We start from the raw sequence: 23,248 nt of genomic DNA on the forward strand, positions 1-23,248 counted from the left end.
GTGGAGTAGAGGTGCACACATCGCTCTCTCCCCCTCTCCCTCCCTCCCTCATTCAGCCTCTCCTTGGAGCTGGGAGCCCTTAGGATGGCGGTGCTGGCCATCTGGGCTACAAAGATGCTATTGACACCAGGCCCAGATGCTAACTATGCAAGCCAGGTGGGAGAGGTTTGGAAGCCAGAATCTTGTTTTTTCATTGTGTTCAACCCATGATTCAAGCCCAGATTTTTGATTTGTATTTCGTTCTTTGAGTTTCTAGTAAAATTTTCGTACTTCTGCCCACTTGTGTGTGGGCCTGTGGCAGATAAGTCTTTGGACACAGAGTCTGACACCAGTGACTCATTGGAGTGTTTCTTGATAAGAGGTCGGCTTTAAAAGGCTACATCACACCCCCAACACTGTTATTTCATGGGGAGGCTGGGGGGAATTCCTGTGCATTCTGTGTTTGCCTTAGGCTGCTGGGGAGGGCTCCCAGGAGGACTCTGGGGAAGTCTTGAGCGGGAGCTGAGGTTAAGATCCTTCTTTTCCCTTTGTTCTTCCTGATGAAGGATGAATTTACTACCTGTTCTTCCCTCACCTGCTAGCCACTGCCTAAATTACACCTCAACACCTGTTTAATTTCATCTCAATATTCCTGTTTATGTCAAGTGAGTGTGTTTAAGATACTCCCACTAATTTTAACCTCCATACATTCTCCATGAAGTCCACACAATGCAAGCATTTTCTTTTACAACAGCGGAGACGAGGGGACACAGCAGATTCGAGCCAGGTAGGTGTCCTAGACACAAGGTTGGAGCACTGCCCAGGTCACCTGACTTGTGCAGACAGTAAATGGCTCCAGCCGTGGCTGGGGAGGTGACCAAGTAGAAGGAGAAAGGAAGATTTGGAACATAATTTTGAGATGCAAAGAGCAGTCCTGAGAATAGCCAGCTCAAAGGGCAAAGAGAAGGCCTGTTCTGCCAACCAACCAGGTCCTTGGAACAAGTAACCACGCCACATCATTTCTCAGTAGTTCCCTCAGATGTCCGTGGAATACAGTTGTGGTTCATTTCATTAATCCCACATTGGCAGAATCTTCTTGGCTAATGGTGATTCACCTGCTTGTGGTTTTCAGGGAGAAGTCCGTTTGTGGCCATCTGCTGTGAATTCTGTTTCTTTGCTTAAACGATAAGAGAGTAAAGCAGGAGTGGGAGCCATCGTGCCCACCAGTTATGGGGTGCCCGCTGTGGCCGGGAGCTGGGCTGGAGGCTTCAGCGACCTGACCTCTGATCCTTCCAACACTGCTCGTCACTGGCATGGTGAGAAAAGCAGATGCACTGAGCCGTTCAGTCATCTCAGGTCATGGAGCAGAGAGGGCAGAGCCCAGCGGTGAGCCGGGTCTCCGGGACCTTGCCCGCCCTCCACACACCGCTGTCAGGGTAACATGGTACAGGGCCCATGAAATGGCATGGTTTTCCCACCTGAAATTAATGCATTGGAATTTAGCCATGAACTGGCCTAGGGCTGACTTGAAATCACCAGGATTGATTTCTTCCTGCCTTAGGTTTCTTTATACTGACTCTTCTTTGCTTGGCGCTTACTCTCATCCCAGGTGGTTTTAAAACTATTTAAAAGCATTTAAGACCGAAAGTCGATAGAGGCTGTTTCCTTTTCTGGTGTTTGGAGTCTTTTGAGGTTTCTTCCTTCTCTGGCATTTGGCGGCCCCCTAGGAAAGGAAGGGAATGTGGTGTAGGGACTACAAGTATCCCTGGATTCCTGCTTTTCTTCTGGAGACAAGATTCCTTTTTACTTCCTGACCAGAATTAGCGAATGTCTGTACGCTGATGAGCAGGAGCTGGTGGACCAGGTTAAAAAAAAACAAAAACAAAACCAAAAAAACCCAAAGTATATGTTGAGGAGGAAAGAGGGCTGCAAAGCTGAGCTCCTGAGGTCAGAAGGAGCCGTGACAGGAGTGTGAGCTGACACAGCCACTGCTTCCAATGTGAGGACTTCACGAGGAAATCCTTTTTTTTTTTTTCCATTTAAATTCAATTTAATTGACATGTAGTGTATTATTCGTTTCGGAGGTAGAGTTCAGTGATTGATTCATCAGATGCATATAACACCCAGTGCTCATCACATCGTGTGCCACCCTTACTGCCCGTCACCCAGTGACCCCAGCCCCCTACCCCCCGCCCCGCCTGGGACCTCAGTTTATTCTGAGTTAAGAGTCTCTTAGGGTTTGTCTCCCTCTCTGTTTTTGTCTTTCTTTTCCCTTCCCTTCCCCTGTGTTCAAGAGGAAATGCTTGATTGGGAACCACCCAACAGGAGGGAGGAGGAGGAAGGAAAGTCGCGTGAGATCATTTTGGCTAAGATCTTGTTCTACTTGAAATATTTTGAGCTGAACTTTCTAGCAGGCAGCAGCAGCAGCAGAGGTCTGCTCTCCCCGAGGAGCACCGGTTGCCAAAGGCCCCTTGCATGGAAGCGGAAAGAAGACAGAGGCGGTCCTCCTTGTCGGGGACAGGAGCGAGTATGTCTTAGCGAGGCCAGGAGCTCCTCGAGCATGCGCCCTGGGAGGCCTGGTGTGCACACAGCTGCGGGCTGACCTTCCTCACTCGGGACTGGCAGGTTCCAACCATCTGTCCATCCACAGCCAGCCTCAGCCTTGCCCTCTAGCTTCCTTGCCCCGGGGTGACTGAGCTGCCTGCCCAATAAGCTGGGCAGTCCTGGTGCCTTTCAACAGGGACATATTTGCCTTTGTATGAGCCCAGCCCCTGGCACTTGCTGCCAAGCTCTCCTCTGCCAATATTTATTGAGTGGCTGGCTGGATGTACATAATGCACTTGGCCCCACGTGGCCCTTCCCTATGAGCTGTCTCTGCGGCTGGAGGTGAGGCAGGGCCTCGAGGTGGGTCCGCGGGTGGCCAAGAGGAGGGAGGAAGGAGAGAGAAGTAAGGGGGGAAGGCACTTGGCATTGTTGACTCCTCTCTTTTCGATGGCTGGCCCCTCAGATGAGCCCTTTCTGTCAACTCCTTCCCGTCCCCCGCTTCCTGGCAGGGTCCCTAAAGTACATTGAGAGTGCTTGCAGTAGGAAGACTGAGTCTGGGGTGGCTAGGATTTGGGGAGGTTGGGGGGTGGGTTCTGGCATTAAATACAACGATTTTAGTTTTGCAGAATCACCTTTAAGCCTCTGTAAGTTGTATGCGTAAACTGGTTTCCAGCTTTTGCAAATAGTGTAACATTTCTGTTAAGCATGACCTTTAGCCAAGGTGCCTCTTTATTGCCCTATTATGACACGTTGCCTCCATTAAATTTTGCTTTTGCAAAGTCCTTTCTGCTTACCTTCTGTTTCTTCCCATCCCTAGTATTTACATTATGTTCCCCAATTTGTATGTTCAAATTTTTTAAACCTTAGAAAAGTTGGAGGAGCAGTGCAGTGCAAACCTAGGGTCTGCCCCCATTTGTGGACGCTTTGCTACATTTGCTTTATCCTTACGCTGCTCAGCTCTGATGTGAAACGTGCATTCCTAAAAATCACTGTGTAGGAAAGACATGCTGCAAAAGTCACAGGGTCTCTGGAGAAGATGGGGTCAGGGCATAACACTCAAAAGCTGTCAGTGACAAGTTTAAAAGAAAATGGGAACCGAATACAAATGGTAGGACAGTTTTATATTTGGTAACTAGTTAAGAAATACATAGATACTCCAAGTATGGCACTTGACCTTAAGACCTGTCTTTGCTGATGAAGGTAGATGTCTGAAGGGTCGAGCTTGTGATTTATGGTGCGGTGGAAGCAGGGCTGTGTGCCGTTTGATGGACAGCCGTGACCCTAGAAATGACAGGTGCATATCCTAACATGGTGGGCTCTGATAAGGCCTGAGGGCTTGAGGTGTGGAGGGGGCTGAGTTCTGTGTATTTCCGTGTGGCTTATTTCAGCTGGGTGCATTCACATTGTGACCCTTGTGATCAAAATCATGGATCAGCAAACAGGAAATCCTCTGTGATGAGATTGTCCCCTAATGTATCAAATGCTTTGAAACAAATTCAGCTAGCATTTTAGCAGAACTAACTCTGTGTAGATAGGGGTGCTTCTTTTTCTGCTGATCTATTTGACAGTACGTTCCAGGCATTGTAACATGTCATTTCTGAATACTTTAGGATAAATCTCCTGAGAATAAGGCCATATCCCTATATAACCACAATATCATTACCAACCCTAGGGTCATTAGTCTAGGTTAATTCATCCCTTAGTTTATTTTTTTAGTTAATGAATTTAATGTTTTTTTTTTTGTTTTTTGTTGTTTTTTTTTAGACCAGTTTCAGGTTTACAGGAAAACTGAGAAGAAGGTAGGGAGAGCTCCTATGCTACCTTCCCATCTAGTTTCCCTATGTCACTAACATCTAGCATTCATGTGGGATGTTTGTTACAGTTGCTGAACCAGTATTGATACATTGTTAACTGAAGCCTGTAGTCTACATTAGGATTTATTCTTTGTGTAGTACATTCTATGGGTTTGAAAAAGGCTCAATGTTACGAATCCACTGTAACAGTATCATAGAGAAATAGTTTCACTGCCCTGAAAATCCTTAGAGCCCCACCTGTTCCTCCTTCCTTCTTCCTTGATCTTTTTACTGTCTCCAGAATGTCGCAGAGCTGGCGTTGCATAGTAGTAGCCTTTTCAGACTGACTGCTTTCACTTAGCAATATGCACTTGCGTGGCCTTCATGTCTTTGTGGCTTGATCGCTCATCATTGCTGAATAGTGTTTTATTGTCTGGATGTCCCGCAGTTTGTTTATCCGCTCACCTGTTGAGGGACACCTTGGTTGCTTCCAGTTTGGGGCAGTTATAAATAAAGCTGCGGTAACCATTCACGTGCTGGCTTCCATGTGGATATAAGCTTTCACTCATCTGATAACTGAAGGAATGTGGTTGCTTGCTTGATCAAGAATATGGTAAGAATATGCTTAGATTTGTAAGAAACTGCCACACTGTCCTCCGAAGTGGTTGTATCATTCTGCATTCCCGCCGGCAACAAATGAATTTTCCATTGCTCTATGTCCTTGTTAGCATTTGGTGTTTTCCATGTTTTGGATTTTGACCATTCTAATAGGTGTGTAGTAGAATCTTGTTTTGATTTGGAACTCCCTGATGACCTGTAATTTCGAGCCTGTTTTTCTTATACTCATTTGCCATCTGTATATCTTGTTTGGTGAGATCACTGTTCCAATCTCATGACCCTGAGATCAGAAGGCATATATATGTATATATAGGGGTATGTATATATACATACACACATGTTGTTAAAGATTTTTTTGGTCCATTTTTTAAATTGGGTGTTTATATTGTCTCAGTGTGTTTTAGGAGTTTTTTTTTTTTAAGATTTTATTTATTTGACCGAGATCACAAGTAGTCAAAGAGGCAGGCAGAGAGAGATATGGGGAAGCAGTCTCCCTGCTAGGCAGAGAGTCGGATGTGGGGCTCAATCCTAGGACCCTGGGATCATGACCTGAGCCGAAGGCAGAAACTTTAACCCACTGAGCCACCCAGCTGCCCCATGTTTTAGGAAATCTTTGGCTATTTTGGATTTAAGCCTTTATCAGGCTTTAAATATTTGTAAATATAAAATATTTGTAAAATATTTTACTAATATATTTGTCACAAATATATATTTTACAAATATATTTGTAAAATATTTTATTACAAATATTATATTACAATACAAATATATAAATATATTACAAATATTTTATATTTGTAAAATATTTTAATAAATATTTTATATTTTACAAATATCTTATATTTGTAAAAATTTTTATAATTTTTAAAATTTTGTAAAAATATTTTACAAATATTTCCTCTCAGTATATGGCTTGTTCTTATTCTCTTAATAGTGTCTTCCACAGATCAGAAGTTTTTAATTTTAATGAAGTACAGCTTATCAATTTTTTCTTCATGGATTGTGCTCCTGGTGTTGTATCTAAAAACTCAGAGCACCTGGGTGGCTCTGTGGGTTGAGGCCTCTGCCTTTGGCTCAGGTCATGATCTCAGGTCCTGGGATCGAGCCCCACATCGGGCTCCCTGCTCAGGAGAGAGCCTGCTTCCTCCTCTCTCTCTGCCTGCCTCTCTGCCTCCTTGTGATCTCTGGCTGTCAAATAAATAAATAAAATCTTTAAAACAAAAACAAAAACAGGGTCATTTAGATTATCTCTTGTGTTACGTTCCAGAAGTTTTATAATTTTTTATTTTGCAATTAGGTGTACTATTTGTACTCAATTAATTTTTGTGAAAGTTATAAGGTCTGTGTCTGTCTAGTTTTTTGTTGTTGTTGTTTTTGTTTTTGTTTGCCTGTGAACATCCATTGTTAAAAGAGTATCCTTTCTTCATTGTATTGCCTCTGCTTCTTTGGCAAAGATCAGCTGACTGTATTTGCATGAGTCTATTTCCAGACTCTGTATTCTGTTCCCTTGATCTGTTTATCTTGTCTAATTACCATCTTGATTACTATAGTTTTTTATACTAAGTCTTAGAATTGGGTAGTGTCAGTCCTCTGACTTTTTCTTCAGTATTGTGTTGACTATTTGGGGCCTTTGCCTTTCCATATAAACTTTAGGATTAATTTTTTTTAATATCCACAAATAACTTGTTAGGATTTTGGTTGAAATTGCATTGGATCTTTAGCATAAGGAAATGGGAAGTTTCCTATGGTCAGATTGTTATCCACTTCTAATTCAGCATTGTTCTCCATTTCTTCTTCTTTTTTTTTTTTAATTTTATTTATTTATTTGACAGAGATATCACAAGTAGGCAGAGAGAGAGGAGGAAAGCAGGCTCCCTGCTGAGCGGAGAGCCCAATGTGGGGCTTGATCCCAGGCAGAGGCTTTAACCCACTGAGCCACCCAGGCGCCCATTGTTCTCCATTTCTAATTCGACAAGCATCATATCAGAACAGACTGTATACAGGGATAACTTTTTTTTTTCCTCAGCCATTGGAAGTAAATGCAGACATAATACTTTACTCCTAAACTCTTGAGTATAAACTCTCTAGGAAGAAGAACATTTTCTTATATAACCACAGTATCATTACCCTGAAGGTGATCAACATAAGCTCATCAATGAGCTTTAAAAAAAAAAAAAATATGCTTGTCCACAATAAAGCTGTTTTTCTTTCTTTTATTATTGTTATTAAAACCCATCCTGTCCTGCGCTAAGCAGTATGCTGTGTTAGGATCTGAAGATAAACAAAGTTCCTGTCTTGAAGAAGTCCTGTCTCCCATGGAGAGACATCTTAGACAGTGATTCTGTAGATGAGGGTAAGGACCATAGTAGCTTCATCTACTTTCCTCTCATTCAAGGAGTGTGTCTGCACTCCGGGGACCTGCGAGGCAGAGAGAACTGTGCCCAGAGCCATGTTGCGGAGCTGGTGCCCATTCCATGATCCACTAGCTGCCCCGATGGAACTTTCCCCTGAGGGACTTGTATCCATCTAGAAGTTAAGAATGTCTCTCCCAGGATGTCCTTCCCTCTGTCTGAGTCTCTGAGTTTCTGTGCAGTGAGGATTGGACAGGCACGGTGGAGCAAGGACAGTGGCACTGAGAACCAGGCTGCGGGGTGGGGGCTTTATTCTACAGGTCAGTGGTATTGAGTAACATGTGGAATTGGCCGCGAATCCTGGGGACCCAAATTAACAGCAGCTTCATCAAGACAGGAACTGATTCCTCTGTCATGCGACAGGAGGTAGCTGGCCTGGGGCCGGCACGCTGGCTCTGATCCGTGGGCTCATCCGGGGACCTAGACTCGTGATGGCTTGTCACCACGTTTGCATCCCAGGCGCAGGATGGAGGAAGGGGAGCAGACCGGACGTGCCCTGTGAGGTATCTTGGCTACTAAACCCCTCACTTCTGTCCAGATCCCACTAGCTACAACCGACCTATGTAGCCTTACCTAGATGCAAGAAGGTACTGAGAAACAGTTGTCATTTGCAAGGCCACGTGCCTGGCTAAATAGAGGGTATTCTATTCCCTGTAAGAAAGGAAGAGTAGGTACTGAGGCCAACTTGCACCTCCTTGAATACTAGCATATTTTCTTAAAAAAAAAAAAAAAAAACCCTTCTATAAAATTAGTCCCTTAAGATGCTTCTTAAAAATAGGTTTATTGGGGGGAAAAAATGGAAACATTAAGGTCTCAGAAATTCACAATGCAAAGTAACCTATTAAAGCCTCTGAGAAGTTCTGCAGTAAAGAAATTTGTCTATCCTTGTTTAACCTAAGATAACTTGGCCGAAATCCCTTTTTTAAAAATTTGTTTTATTTTTCACAGAAGCCCTATTAGCATAAGCTTTGGAAAAATGCTGCTTCGGGGATGATTAAAGGTTTCTTAGTCTGCAGTGATATAGACATTTTTGCAGTAGTTCTACTCCTAGGGGTGTTGTCAACAGACATGTGCGCGTATTATGTCAGTCAAAGTCTAATCAAAGAAACAGAACCTCTAGGAGATGTCTGAAGGGATTTATTGCAAGAATTTGATCTTACCTAGTCGTGGGAGCTGGGTGGACAGTCTGTGTGAGGCTGCTGTCTTTCTGCCTAATGACGGAGCTTGAACTCTACTGGGTAGGCAGTTAGGGAAGAGAAGAGTGTGTATGGTTTGGAAGATGGAGAGAAGCTGGAACTCCCGAGGCCCAGGTCAGTCGGCCTCCAACTTTAATGATGTGGGTGTCCCAATGAAGCCGATGACCTTCATTATGGAACCAAACATGCACCTGGCTTAGGAGTCAGAGAAGGTGAGAGAGGACCCAGGGCAGGGTGGGTCCAGCACTCACAGGCTTGGCTGCACCTTGACCCTGCCCTCAATCGAGGTGGCCTGCAGATGAGTAACAGTGCACGTGAGGTGCCCGATGTTTCTGTACCGGCCGTCTGCGTGAATACAAGATGCCTACTGCTCCCCTTCTGCATCCCCTGTGTCCCCGGGAAACATACGAGGAAGGGAATTCTGAGCAACCTGGTTAAGCCCAGGCGGGCTGACGCCTTACAAAGCCACCACCCATGTATTCACCAGGTGACAAGCCTAGGAATTTTTATAGTGGTCTCTTTGTAATGGCTTTGGATTGGAAATAAGCTCAATGTGCACCAGCAGTTAAATAGCTACTGTGTTACATGCCAGAATGGAGGGAGAAATGAACAGACCATTGCTTTGTGTATCAACATGAATGAATCTTGCAAAAAAGTATTGTGCAAAAGAAGACACAAAAGAATACAAACTGTGATTGTATCCATGTACATTTTAAGACAGCCCAGCTAATTTACCATGTTAGAGGGCAAGATAATAGTTCCTGTGGAGAGGGGCTTCTGATGCACAGGTGATGTTCTTCTGCTTGATTGGGTGCTGGTTCCACAGCTCTGTGCCTGTGGGAAAATTCACTGAGCTGGTTTTGATTTGTGTGCGCTCCTGTACTTGCAGTAAAAAAGCTTATAGGTCAAATTAAAGTTTTAACAAGTTGCTGAGCAGTCATGGATCATTTCCTCCTCGAGTTGGAGGAAAGAGATGAAGTTAGTGTAGGGAGAGAAGGCAACAGGTCCGGGAAGAAGCAGGTTCTGTGAGAAACGAAGACAGAGTCTACCTGAGGGGTATCACAGCTCTGTCCCAGGCTGTCCCTTCCTAGGCCAGCCATGTGCTGCCATCGTGAAGGGTTAAGGCCGTGGACACAGAGGCCAAAGCAGGAGCTCACCAGCAGACTCACCTCCACGGCACGAGGGTAGGGACCATGATCTGGTATTTCTGGGGTCAGCCCCAGCCCTTTTTAGGTTCCCTGGGGGGTCCTGACGCACTCCACAGGCAAAGAGCCCCTGAACTCCAGAGACTGGAGACCTGGATGGTAAGGGGAAAGATGGGGATACCTTTATCCCCAAGTTCACCCCTCTTTCAGAGTGCACTGTGCTTTTTCTTGTCTTTAACCTGGACACACACAATATCATTCTAGCCTGTTTTATAAAATACTAATTCCCCTTTCCAGGCTTTTTGTTTTAGCTCACTGTTAGATTCATGATTCCTCTCTTGAAAGTAAACTATTTGAAAGCTCCGAGGCTGTGACTATGGGATTGGGTAACCCTCTGTGATGTCTGCCGTGTTTGGAGACTGGATCATCTGTCGGGAGATGGGACACACAGCGTCTCTGATGCTCCGAGCAGTGATCTGTAAGGCCTGTTGGCTGCATTCCTGATGGCAATTCTAATGCCTACGAAAGTTTGTTCTGAAATAAAAATCCCACGGTCCCCGCCACCCCGTTTACGCTCACAAGCCCACTGCCCACTCCTGGGCAGACAGACCATCCCAAGGCCTGCTGCTTCTGCTGCCCCCGCCCCTGCCCCCCCCACCTCTTCCCACCCTTCTCTGCCTTTGGAGGGCTCGTTTCACACTTTCTCTCGCACCTGGCCAAGGCTGGTCCATGAGGAGCACCAAGACCTGTGCCAGGTGCTCAGAGCAGGAGGGAAGCCTCTGTCTTCAGGGAATTCGTATCCCTCTTGTACTGGATGCTGGGGAATTTATTTTTATTTTTTTCCCTTCATTGAAGTTGGGAATTACGTAGCTGGGAGCGATCTTACAGGTGAGTCAGCCTCCTCGCTTCCTGAATTGCCCTCCTGTTGCAATGAGGAAACCAAGGCTCCAAGAGGTTTTACCAAGGGTCAATAGCTTGGAGCAAAACCAAGCCTGGAAGCCAAGTCTCCCCTGGCCCCTGTGTGTTTACCTGCTACACCACCGTCCGCCACCAGGGGGCTGGTCTAGCCCCGTGCAGGGGGGCCAGGCCAGGCCCCTTAACTCCTGCCAGCCCCTTCAGGGTGCCCGCTCAGCTGGTTAGGGGTGACTAAGCACGTTTCCTTAATGTCTCATTTCCTCATACGTAAATGGGAGAAAGTTGAAATGTGATGATTACACAACTCTCCCTCGAATTGTGGGCTTTGAGTGAGTGTACTGTACCGTATGTGAATTGTAAGGTTATTAGGAGAAAATAAAAGTGAAATCTCACACGTAGCTTAGTATTCTATTTTGAAAATTTATGAATATGCGAGAAAACAATAGTAAATATTCCGTAGTGTTCTGGGTAACAGTGTTAACCGTGCAGGTCTCTGATTGCCTCAGTTGGATGAACGCTCATGACCGCTTCGTTCTAAATCCCATGTTCTCCTCTGTCATGGCATTTATCCCCCGGAAGTGTAATCATCTGGGCTCCTTGTTTATCTCTGGACTCTAATCTCTTTGAGGTCACGGGCTATGTCTTACTTGACTTTGTAGCTCCAACATCTAGCGCAGTAGAAACTCAGTGATTAATGATGAGTGAATGGGCCCCAAGATTCTGGAAGCAAAGAACCAGTGGCTGAATCTACGATGTGGGCCTAACCTGGGGAGAGAGGAGAAAGGGTTCAGGAAGGAAACAGCTACCTGGATCAGAGAGGCAGGGAAAGAACCAAAGTAGTAGTCTATCATGGGAATCAAGGGAAAAGAGGAAGGAAACTTTTTAAAAAGATTTTATTCATTTATTTGACAGACAGAGATCACACGTAGGCAAAGAGGTCCATGCTCCCTGCTGAGCAGAGATCCTGATGCAGGGCTCAATCCCAGGACCCCAAGATCATGACCAAGCCAAAGGCAGAGGCTTAACCCACTGAGCCACTCAGGCGCCTGAGGAAGAAATTTTTGAGGAACTCTCAAATGCTACAAAGAGGTCAATGAAAATGTGACTCAAAATACAGAGTTTTAGGTCTGTCAGTCAGTAGCTGTAGAAGGACAAGATGGAGCAAGATCTCGGGGGGTTAAGGAAAGGAAAGGGGGAGAGGGTAAAAACACGCCCTTGGAGGTGAGGCTTTGAAAGGAAGGAGGTTCGGAAGTGATGAAGCAGAATGACATCACCAAAGACCGTATCCGTGCTAGAAGGGAGTCTGTGCCCATCCCAAGGCGGAGATGGAAGGCTTCTTCAAGGCCGGTCTCCTGGCACTTTGGAGTAACCGGGGGACTCTGCCAGCATGTGGGTGGCAGATGAGATGACCCACTAGAGTGTCTTGGTGGCCGAGTCAGGGGCAGCTGGACAGCCGGACGCCCTCAGCTCCTGCACGAGGCCCTCTTCTTCGAATGACTTTCTTTTAACGTGGATCCTTCCTTCCCCCGCAGGAAACATGGTGGAATGGTGCTTACCCCAAGATATTGACCTTGAAGGTGTTGAGTTCAAGTCTATGGCCAGTGGGTCTCATAAAATTCAGTCTGACTTCATGTAAGTATTTCCGAATGTCAGTCTTCTGTGTGCCGCTTCCTCTCCTCACAGCATGTCCCTTCAGAGTAAGGGCTCTCGTCAGAGAGGCTTCCAAGGGAGTGTGGAAAGGCCCTGCAAGTATAGGTGTAGTTTGTGTTTATATCCGTTGTCTAACAAGAAGGTCCCCAGCTTTCATTAGAGTCTCAGTGGGGTTCATGACCCCCGAACGTTAAGAACTATCAGACGTTCTCTCCCTTGTAGGAAAACACTAGACTTCTCTTGAGGTTTGGCTTTATTGAAAGAGTGGACTTTCAGTTCAGTGTGGGTTACCTCAAGACATTTATGTCCCCAGACTTGAAATTCCAGCTTTAAGTGAGGCCGGGTGGTAATCCTGTGTAATGTAGATCGGTGTGAGGAGGAGCAGACAGCTAGAACATCGGTAATGAAGAGCGAGGTAGCTTGAATCTTCTCATTGGGCTGCAACCCGGCTAGGAGCGTGAGAAAGGGGAAGGAGAAAGGGCTGGCTCTGGTCCTGTGCCCCGTTAAAAGTGTCAGGACTCAGGAAGTGAGAAAAAAAAAAAATCAGTGTGGTTTTTGCTCATAAAACAGTTCCCTTCCAGATGGTCCTGAAGAGGGATCATTGTTTTGGTTCCCTCTCATGGCATGAGCTGTGTTGCGAGAGAGGAGGAGGGATCTGTCCATGGTTGGGGTGTTGAGCAGCAGGCTTGCCAGAGGTCAAGTTCTGGCCCCCGCTGGATGACCGCTGGATGACCGTTGGTGCATCCACAATCTCCTTGCGCCTCAGTTGTCGCATCTCTGGGGTTGAGTGGCTTGGACCAGTGTTCCCCTGTGGTTCTAAAAACCATGTTCAGGCCGAGCTTCGTCAGGTAGAGCCCTGGACACCATTACTTGTCTCCTTCGGGACTGCATCTCAAATTAGAACACGAAGCTGAACAAAATTTCTCTGATGGTGATCGACGCTACACATTGGGTCCGTTCTAGCTATTTCCGGAAGGGGCCCTTCTTCGGCTTGGCCTGCTTCGCCAACATGCCTGTGGAGAGCGAGCTGGAGCGTGGCGCCCGGATGAAGTCCGTGGGCATCCTGTCTCCGTCCTACACCCTGCTTTACCGGTACATGCACTTCCTGGAGAACCAGGTTCGGTACGTGGCTTGCGTGCGTGTGTGGGGAGGCCACAGGGACGTGCCACCTGCTGGGGGTGGGGGGGCGTGTGTGTGAGGAGCTCTTCGAGGGGAAGCCTGTGTGCCCACGCAGCAGATGGCCTTCCATGGACATCCATGGCCACATTTCATGCCTCAGAGGGGGGTCTTTCTGTCCTAAAGATTCTTCACTGTAGGGAAAGCCAGATGGGTTTGCCTTCAGCTTGTGTTTTGTTTAATGACATAATCTGTTGACAGTTACCTGATCTTTGTTTACCCTAAACCACAGGAAATACCTGCTTGCCCCGCATAGGCAGACAGACTCTATAAACTCTTCTTAAGCCTAATCCTTTATTATCTGGGGTTATTATTACCACTGTGGTAAACAAAGAAATTTTTAACAGAAGCAGTGAAACCATTCATGATTTCATACATTTTTTATTACTCTAATTTCATTTCAGATTTTTTTAAAAAATTTTATTTATTTATTTGACAGAGAGAGATCACAAGTAGGCAGAAAGGCAGGCAGAGAGAGTGGAAGGGAAGCAGGCTCCCTGCTGAGCAGAGATCCCGATGCGGGGCTCAATCCCAGGACCCTGGGATCATGACCTGAGTGGAAGGCAGAGGCTTAACCCACTGAGCCACCCAGGCGCCCCTCATTTCAGATTTTAACAGAGAAATCTATTCCTAATCTCTGAAGCATTATTAAAATTTTGGCACATTTGTCTCTTTTCTGGTATATATGTATGTATACTTAAAAAATTATATACTTGGCACCAGACTCTACATATGTTTTTATACCTGTTTGTTAAAATTTATCATCTTAATTTTCTTATATAATAGTCTTTCTTGGTCATCTTTGAAAGAACATGAAATTTGTTGTTTATGGGGAAAAGCCTATTTTTAAAAATATATATAAAAGTACAAATGATTTTTTTAAAAAAAATTCTAAATTTTAACACCAAGTTATCCATTATGAATATTCAGTGAATGCCAGTCTAAAAGAGAAATAGTTTTGCAAAAATAGGATTAATGCTTTACGAGGATTTAATTTCATCACATAGCGGGCTGGTTTGAAGTCCATTGAATTTAATCTTCCTTATAGAGTTCAGAGGAAAAGAATAGTGGAACTGAAGGAATTCTCAAACGTCCAGTGGATGTTTGGTTGTTTTCCTTTTTTGTTTTTTGCAATGATTTACATTATTTCTTGAAAGATTCCTTCAAAGTTAAGGAAAAAGATTATGAAAACCACGAAGATAGTGTGTCATTCCTATTTTTGTTGAGAAATAACATATATATTCTCAGCATAAGCATCACTGGTGGTTTTCAGTGTCTCGACTGTGGACGTCGTCGGCCATCTTGTCTACCGCCTCTCAGCTCCTCTGCCCTAGTTCACATCTCAATTCTTACATATGGTGAGACTTAGTCTATATTTAGTTCATCAGTCCTGCTTCCCACTGTTCTCAGTCTCGGTTTCATGTGTACCACCATGGCCATGGCTTGGCTGTGGCTTGCCCTGTTCCCCAGCTCCTGACTGGATTTGTTCTTGGCTGGTTGGGTTTTATCATCAAGTCCATCAGGTGCTTTATTCTGTCCCCCATGAGAGGATCATGGGTGCTGCCTTCCTTGAGGTCTTGAGCCCTTAATCACATGTGTCTGTCACCTTTCCTCTGGATGGGTAGAAGGTACGGGGATCGTTCCTCCTTCCTCTCAGGATGCTGTAAATATTGCTGTTCTGTCTTCTGATACTCGTTGTCTGGAAGTCTCTGATTTCTAGATCCATATAGATTCTTAACTTGTGAAGTGTCTGAACTTTCTTTCCAGGAATGGTTTGTCCCTTCTGATCTAGAGATATGCCTTTTATTTTTAATTTCAGGAACTTTCCACCTGTAAGAAAATATTCAAGTTTTCCATTGCATTTTTTTTCCTTCTTTTATGCACCGGTTAGGCATATGTTTTCTCTGCCTCAGCCTTTGTATTTATCATTTTGATGATTATTTTAATAACTCTGTAATGCTAGTTGTTCCATAAGTTTTCTTGATTGTTCCCTATGGGTTGAGCACTTAGCATGTTTCTAATTTTTTTTTTTAAATTGCTCCTCTACACTCTGGAGCTGTGGAGAACACCTTCATTTAGATCTCTTTTTCTGTTTTTTTGAAATACTTCCTCAGTTTTGTGTCTCAGAAGTAAGATTATGGAGTTAAAAAAAATTTTATTGGGATCCTGACACTTTTTAAACAACTATTATTCCTTTTGAAAAAACTAATTTCCCCAAGTAGACAATATTTTCTCATGGCTCAACTGTTAAAAATTAGAAAATGACATTATTATCAGTTAGGGTCCTAGCTAAATGGCAGTACCAGGGGCCTCAAAATACAGTGGTTCAAATAAGGTAGAAGACTCTTTCTGATGTGATAGTCTGTGGTAGGCAGGTGCTCAAGGTGGAAGCCTGCTGTTCCCTACAGTTGTTTAGGGACCCACACTTCTTTGCTCAGATTGTTCTATCGTATCCTAAGAGTAGTGTTTGTATTCTAAGACGTTTGTATTCAAAGCTGCTCACCACTACTGTTTGCATCTATCCCGAGGGAGGAGGGACAGCCCCTGGAAATTGCATCATCTTTCTCACTCACCATTGTCAACTTCTCCATCAAAAGACACACCTCACAGGAAAGGAGATTGGAAGAGGTAGTCTCTAGGTTGGTGACCTTGTGACCAGTTAAAAATCTGGTGATACTGTTGCAGACAGGAAAAAGGGACAGATGGACTTTGGGGCAAAATTAGCAGCCCCTGCCTCAGTTTGCCCTTTTTACTAGTCAAGTATCCATGGGCACTTCTTCCCACATGTAGAGGACATTCCCCACACCCCACGTGAGCCCTCACAGAGGCTCCTCCATTTAACACTTCTAGTCTAAAATCCAGGATTTCCATGTGGCATAAGGCCTATCATTAGATCAGCACATGGTTTCTCATACCCTGAAAACCTACGAAAGAGTAGACAAGCCCATTCACTCCCCACCTCCCAAATGTAATATAAAAAGTGGAATGTGGGGGGGTGCCTGGGTGGCACAGTTGGTTAAGCGTCCAACTTGGTTTCCGCTCCAGTCATGATCTCAGGGTCAAGAGATTGAGCCCCACATCTGACTCTCTGCTCAGCCGGAATCTGCTTAAGACTCTCTCTTCCTCGGCTCCTTTCCCCGGCTTGCACATACTCATGCACTCTCTCTCGCTCTCAAATAAAGAAATAAATCTTTGCAGGGGATAAAAAGGTAGACCGTACCGATTCCATTTGGAAAAAGGAAGGATGAGAACTCCAAGCCGCTCTTAGTCCCTAATGATAATGAAATTCTGCTGGGCAGGGCTTGCAAAGCCTTCTTGTCCTGGCAGAGCAGTGTGTTCCTTGCTGATACCCTGGTTCTGTTATTGACAGCCCCCTTGCCCATTTTCCTCCATGGCTCCTGGCTTTGCCTTCTAGGAGGTTCTTTGTCCATTTTCCACTGCAACTACTTCTGAAGCAGGCATGCTCTCCAACGTGATCTTCTTGAGGCTACATAGCTGGAGAACACATTTCCCACTGGTGTACGTCTGTGCGTGTAAGGTTTCTTTAAAGATTGTGAAGTCACGGGCTTTTATAGACCAGGCGTGTGATAATACAGATCCCTCAAAAACTAAATAGGCTTCTGGTCTGTTTGCTTCCAGTCCATTCCAGATAAAATACCCACTGCCAAAGATTTCTTCGGGGTCTTAGTTTTAAATCCCTGGACGACATACTCGTTCCTGGTGTCTGTGTCTGTGCTTGGCGTCTCCATCCTTCCTCATTTTAATGGCAGCTGCCTTGAGGCTGAACCCGGAATCTGATCTTTGCAGATGGACATGACTCCTGTGACTCTACTCCTAACTAGAGACTTTCATAGAAGCTTTGAGAGAAAAAAAAAATTTTTTTTTTAAAGATTCTATTTAGAGGGAGAAGCAGACTTCCTGCTAAGCAGAGAGCCCGTTGTGGGGCTCAGTCCCAGGACCCTGCGATCATGACCTGAGCAGAAGGCAGATGTTTAACTGACGGAGCTACCCAGGTGTCCCTTTGAGAGAAGTTCGTCTGCTTTTGGGGTACAAAAGCAGTTGACTTTTCCAGTCCTATGGGATCCCAAAATAATTGGAGTCCTGAGTTCCTGAGTTCTTCGGGACACACTGCCCTTAGGCGGTGTCTCCTTCCGTTTCCAGCTTGCGAAGCAGCCAGTCCTTACCTGTTGCATCTTCTTCATCAGGAGCAATCGGTGTTTTATTTCTACCACTTCCTCTGAAGTTACACGTTCTGGTGACACAGGGCCTGTCTTGTAAATTAACTGAAGTTCTAGCAAGTTTTTGCGACAGCAGAACAAGGGCTCCCAGCTTTCCGGCCTGCAACACCTCTTCTCACCACCTTCCCTTGCCGGCTGCTGAGCCAGAGCCCACAGTGTCTTTTCTGATACGGGGTGACTCATTTCCAGGTGCCATCTTCTGCTTTTGCTAAAGTACAGGAAAGCTGCTACAACAGAGAGACCCCATGTATGGGGACTCAAAGGAGACTGACGTACGGCGTTTCTAGCACAACAGTCTCGTAGGGGGACAAGCCATCCAGGGAGGTAGGTGGCTCTGTTCTGCTGGGTCATCCTGGGACCCAAGGCGTTCCGTCCTGTCTGCTCCTATCTCCTAGAGCATTGTCCTCGTCCGCGTGGTAGAAGTGGACACACTGTTATCAGGTCATGAACTTCTGGCGTGCAGGAAGAGGAAGAACCACAGGAATGCCCCGAGTTAAACACATCCCTTCTCCTTACACGCCATCGCCCAGTTCTTCATTCCTAGCCATGCTTGGTAGCAAGAAGTCTGGCAGTTGTAGTCCTTAATGAGGTGACTGTGACCTATTACACGGGGAAGAAGAGAGTGGCAGGCTCTACCACTGGCATAAAATGAAAAGTCTAGGGGCACCTGGGTGGCTCAGTCAGTTAAGCCTCCGTCTTCAGCTCAGGTCATGATCCCAGGGTCATGGGGTCGAGCCCCGAGATGGACTCCCTGCTCACTGGTTAGCCTGCTTCTCCTTCTCCCTCTGCCCTTCCCCCTCTCCCTGCTCATGCTGTCTTTTAAAAATAAATAAAATCTTAAAAAAAAAAAAAAGGAAAGCCTTCACCCAGCCTTCACCCAGTTCCCGTATTCATCCAGTAATCCCAGTAGTTAGTGTTAATTTCTCCTCTGTCTTTATAAAATGCAAACACAAATGGATATTCTGTATCCCCCCCCCCCTTTCATGGAAAGAGAATCAAGTTAACCATGTCATTTTATACCTTGCCATTCTCAATGATCATGCTCTCCTATCAGTACAGAGAGTACCATGTCTCACAGTTGTGTACGTGCCCTACAGAGAAGATCCACACTTTCTTTATCAAGTCTTTTTTATTGATGGACGTTTGGTCATTTCCAGTCTTTTGCTATTATGGATAATGAATACCTACGCACAAGTATCGTTTCACATATGAACAGCATATGTGTACCTTAAATTTCCAGAAATGAAATTGGCAGTTCAAAAGGAAGAGGCATATGTGGCCTTTTAGGTTTTGTTTTTTAATTTATTTATTTGACAGATCACAAGTAGGCAGAGAGGCAGGCAGAGAGAGAGAGGAGGAAGCAGGCTCCCCGCTGAGCAGAGAGCCTGATGTGGGGCTCGATCCCAAGATCCTGGGATCATGACCTGAGCTGAAGGCAGAGGCTTAACCCACTGAGCCACCCAGGTGCCCCTGTTTTATTTTTTAAATAAACATATAATGTATTTTTATCCCCAGGGGTACAGGTCTGTGAATTGCCAAGTTTACACATTTCACAGCACTCATCATAGCATATACCCTCCCCAATGTCCATATCCCACCACCCTCTCCCTACCTCCCTCCCCCCAGCAGGAACCCTCAGTCTGTTTTTTGAGATTGACTCTTTTATGGTTTGTCTCCCTCCCAATCCCATCTTCTTTCATTTATTCTTTTCCTACCCCCAACCCCCCCACATTGCATCTCCACTTCCTCATATCAGGGAGATCATATGATAGTTGTCTTTCTCCGGGAGAGGCATTTGAAATTGTAATAGATATTGTCAAATTGCTTTCCATAAAGATGGTGCCATTTTGCATATCCCCAGTAATGCAGGACAATGCTGTTTCCTCCCAACCTTGCCAACACAAAAACAACATATTGAGACTTTTGGCATGCTGATTGGGTAAAACAAGGTACATGAGTATAGTTTTAATCTGCATTTTCCTGTGAGTGAGATTGAGCACCTTTATATTTGTTTGAGTTACTTGTTTTTCCTCTTCTGTGAATCGTGTCTAAACTTTGGTCCAGTTTTCTCTTTTTTTCTTTTTTCTGGTTATTGGCTTTATTAATTTCTAGGAGTTCTTTGTATAGTAGGGAGATTTGTTCTTTGTGGAATAAACTGAAAATATTTTTCCACTTTGTCACTCATCTTTTTTTTTTAATTTTATTTGTTTTATTATTATTATTATTATTTATTTGACAGAGAGAGAGAGAGACAGTGAGAGAGGGAACACAAGCAGGGGGAGTGGGAGAGGGAGAAGTAGGCTTCCCACTGATCAGGGAGCCTAATGTGGGGCTCCATCCCAGGACCCTGGGATCATGACCTGAGTCACCCAGGTGCCCCAGATTTTTTTTTATTTGGGAGAGAGAGAGAGAGAGAGAGAGAGTGTGTGTGTGTGTGTGTGTGTGTGAGCGAGCGGGGGGGGGGGCAAAAGGAGAGGGAGAGAGATAATCCCAAGCAGACTCTGCTGAGCACGGAGCCCGATGTGGGGCTCAATCCCACCACCCAGAGATCATGACGGGAGTTGAAATCAAGAGTCTGATGCTCAACTGACTGAGCCACCCAGGTGCCCCGTCATTCATCTTTCCACATTACCTTTTGTCATGCAGATGTTTTTCTTCATTGCATCATTTATCTTTTCATGGCTCCTAGATTTCCAGTCACAGCTGGGAAGGTTTTCCAGCTTGGTGATTACAGAGGACTTGAGGTGACACGAGAGGAGGGTCTTGCATGAGGGTGTGAGGGGGGAGGGGGGAGTATTTGAGGTAAGCCCAGGCAGGGGCTGTATTGGACTACAGCAGTGACTTGTGTCTAAATTAACTAGACTTGATCTGAAAACACTGAGTCTGTGTTTTCTATCCATTCTTATTTTTCGCACCCCAAATTTATTTACTAGATTTCCTCCACAACTCCTGGCCTCAATATCTCTCTAGTTAGTCCTTCCTGTGACTAGTTCTTATTAATCAGAAGACATTGGAGAAGTCTTATAATTTTTAAAACATAGAAAAAGATGGAGGAATGTTACGGAATAAAAGGGACTTGGAACCCATTACCAGATCTCTGGACTGTGCTTAGATCATGATTCAAACAGCCAAGTGTAAAACCTTTTGGGGACAGTTGGTATCATTCAAATATGGGCTTGGTTTTAATTTATATTCGGGCTTCATCATTATTTTTGATAAGCGAGATATGGCATGGTGTTTATGTTCTTTTTTAAATAGACTTTATCAGTTAGAGATGTATACCAAAGTGTTTCTGGGTAAAATGTTAGGATAAGGGATTTGCTTTTAAAGTATTCTAAGAAGAATGGCAGTAGGGGGATAGGGTGCAGGTATAACCATGTTGATTAAATATTAACACTCTTGAAGCTAAGTGATGGGTAATGGGGCTTCAGATTCTTTTTTCTACTCTTTGTATAAGTTTAAAATTTTCTGTAATGAGAAGTGTAAAACACCAAAAATAAAATTACCATGTAATTATTGTAGAAGACTGAAAAAAAGAGAAAAGCTCAAGAAAATAAAAAGAACATGTTCCCACCAGCAAGTCATATCTGCCATTAACATTTATATCCTTCTAGTCTTTTTTCCCATATGTAAATATATACATATACAATACAAAAAATACAAGGTCATTCAACATCTATAATGCCTGAGCTGATATGGTAATCTTCCCATGAATATCATGCATCATAGTTCTCAGCATCATGGTGGTTCCAAGCATTTCGGTATATACATATAGCATAATTTATTTAACTATATCACTGCCATTGGGCTTTTAGGTTGTTTCTTTAAAAAAAAAAAAAAAGATTTTATTTATTTATTTATATATTTATTTTTTATTTTATTTATTTGAGAGGGAGAGAGAAGTAGCAGCAGAGATAGCGAGACAAAGCATGAGCAGAGAGGAGAGGGAGCAGCCTCCCCACGGAGCAGGGAGCCCAACATGGGGCTCAGTCCCGGAACCCTGGGATCATGATCTGAGCTGAAGGCAGCTGCTTCACCGACTGAGCCACCCAGGCGCCCCTTTTCAGTTATTTCTTATATTTTGCCCCTGGAAACATGAGCACCGCTGTAGGTAAATGATCGTTCATATCCAGACACAGTCGTTTGAGCCACACTCCTAGAGATGGAGTCACGGGGTCAGACAGTACACGCAGCGTACAATGTGATCCAAATTGCAAGCGCCCCTCCAGGAAGGTGGTACCCTTTTGTACCTATCCCAGCAGTCAAAGGGATGCCTGTCTTTCTGTACTTGTGAATCCAGAAGACAGACGGGCTCAGACCGGGAGCGAGTGCACGGAGCAACGCAGGGTAGCCGTCCCACAGAGGCATTTCTGGCTCTGACATTGGATGCATCATCGCTGGGGCGTGTAGGGGAAGGCAGGGTTAGCTGCAGTGGGCGTCCGCGTGGTCACAGGAGCTCATGTTCTGTCCGCGAAGGGGCTTGGGCTTAAGGAGAGCCCCGTGTCCCTGGCCCTGCAGGGAGCTCTCCATCTGGCCTGGACACTGGCCTGAGGCTTCAGATCAGTTAGCATATACCATGTGCCTCGTTCTCTAGTGTTTACGAGGTCCCATCTCTTGGACTGTCTGCATAGATGGCTTAGCCTATGTTTTGGTGTGGTACTTCCTTGTCTAAGCACCCATAGAGACAAGATCGCCCAGAAGGTCTCCTTTTGCACATCCCTGAAGCTCAACACACCTCCCAGCTCTCAACCTTGCTTCAGTACCTTTCGGGTTATCTTGGTGTGGCAGCTCGCTCATCAGTGTTGTCTGTTGCAAAATCTCCAGTGGGTTTATATTTCACGGCCTTGGTAGAACAGTTGTAACATTGACCTGGAACTGCCAGTTCTGTTTATGCCCATGCTCATATGCGGTCATCCATACCAGTGCCTTGTTCTGCTCCGCCCGTCAGAGATCTCTGAGACTGTCCCAGGACAGGCTCCGGAAACTAGCTTTCTGTCTAAGGTTCTCTAACGTAGTGAGCTTTTCTTTAGAAAGCCGGTTCAAGTATAGCATTGTTTTTATTTTTAAAGATTTTATTTATTTTTTTGACAGAGATCACGAGTAAGCAAAGAGGCAGGCAGAGAGAGAGGAGGGAAGCAGGCTCCCCGCTGAGCAGTAGAGCCCGATGCGGGACTCCATCCCAGGACCTGGGATCATGACCTGAGCTGAAGGCAGAGGCTTAACCCACTGAGCCACCCAGGCATCCCTAAGTATAGCATCTTAAGGTAATCAAACAGAAAAGACCATCAATCGGGCATCCAATCCACAACCTAGGAAATAAAGAGTGTCACTGAAATTCCCCTGGATACAGGTAAAGCCCCCCTTTAGTGCAGAAAACAGTGTATTGAAAATACAGTGAACTGATTCTCCCTGTTCCTTTAGGGAAATTACATCCTAGTGAAAACACCTTTGAACTTCATCATCTTTGCATTCTTTTGTGTTAAGCAAATTTTTGTCAGTTGCACACACATCCTTAAAGGGTATCTGGAATCTGCCATTGTCTCAGAATTACACAGAGCTGAGGCACCGTGGGTTTCCCAGGGA

General features: G+C 45.0%; 1 protein-coding gene across 4 annotated transcripts in view; it reads left to right on the plus strand.

The window, feature by feature from the left end:
• Nucleotides 1-23,248, plus strand: part of DENND11 (DENN domain containing 11) — a 53,605-nt gene that overhangs the window by 3,566 nt on the left and 26,791 nt on the right. For 3 of the 4 annotated variants that reach the window (XM_082693855.1, XM_082693853.1, XM_082693854.1), the window contains exons 2-3: nt 12,134-12,233; nt 13,215-13,373. In XM_082693855.1, the coding sequence (XP_082549981.1) occupies nt 12,134-12,233; nt 13,215-13,373 (259 nt within the window). Of the gene's footprint in view, nt 1-1,162; nt 1,296-12,133; nt 12,234-13,214; nt 13,374-23,248 lie in introns of those variants that run through there. The other variant, XM_082693856.1, reaches the window with a different exon arrangement.

Source organism: Mustela nivalis (assembly GCF_964662115.1).
Source record: "Mustela nivalis genome assembly, chromosome: 12".
NCBI classification, from domain to species: Eukaryota; Metazoa; Chordata; class Mammalia; order Carnivora; family Mustelidae; genus Mustela; species Mustela nivalis.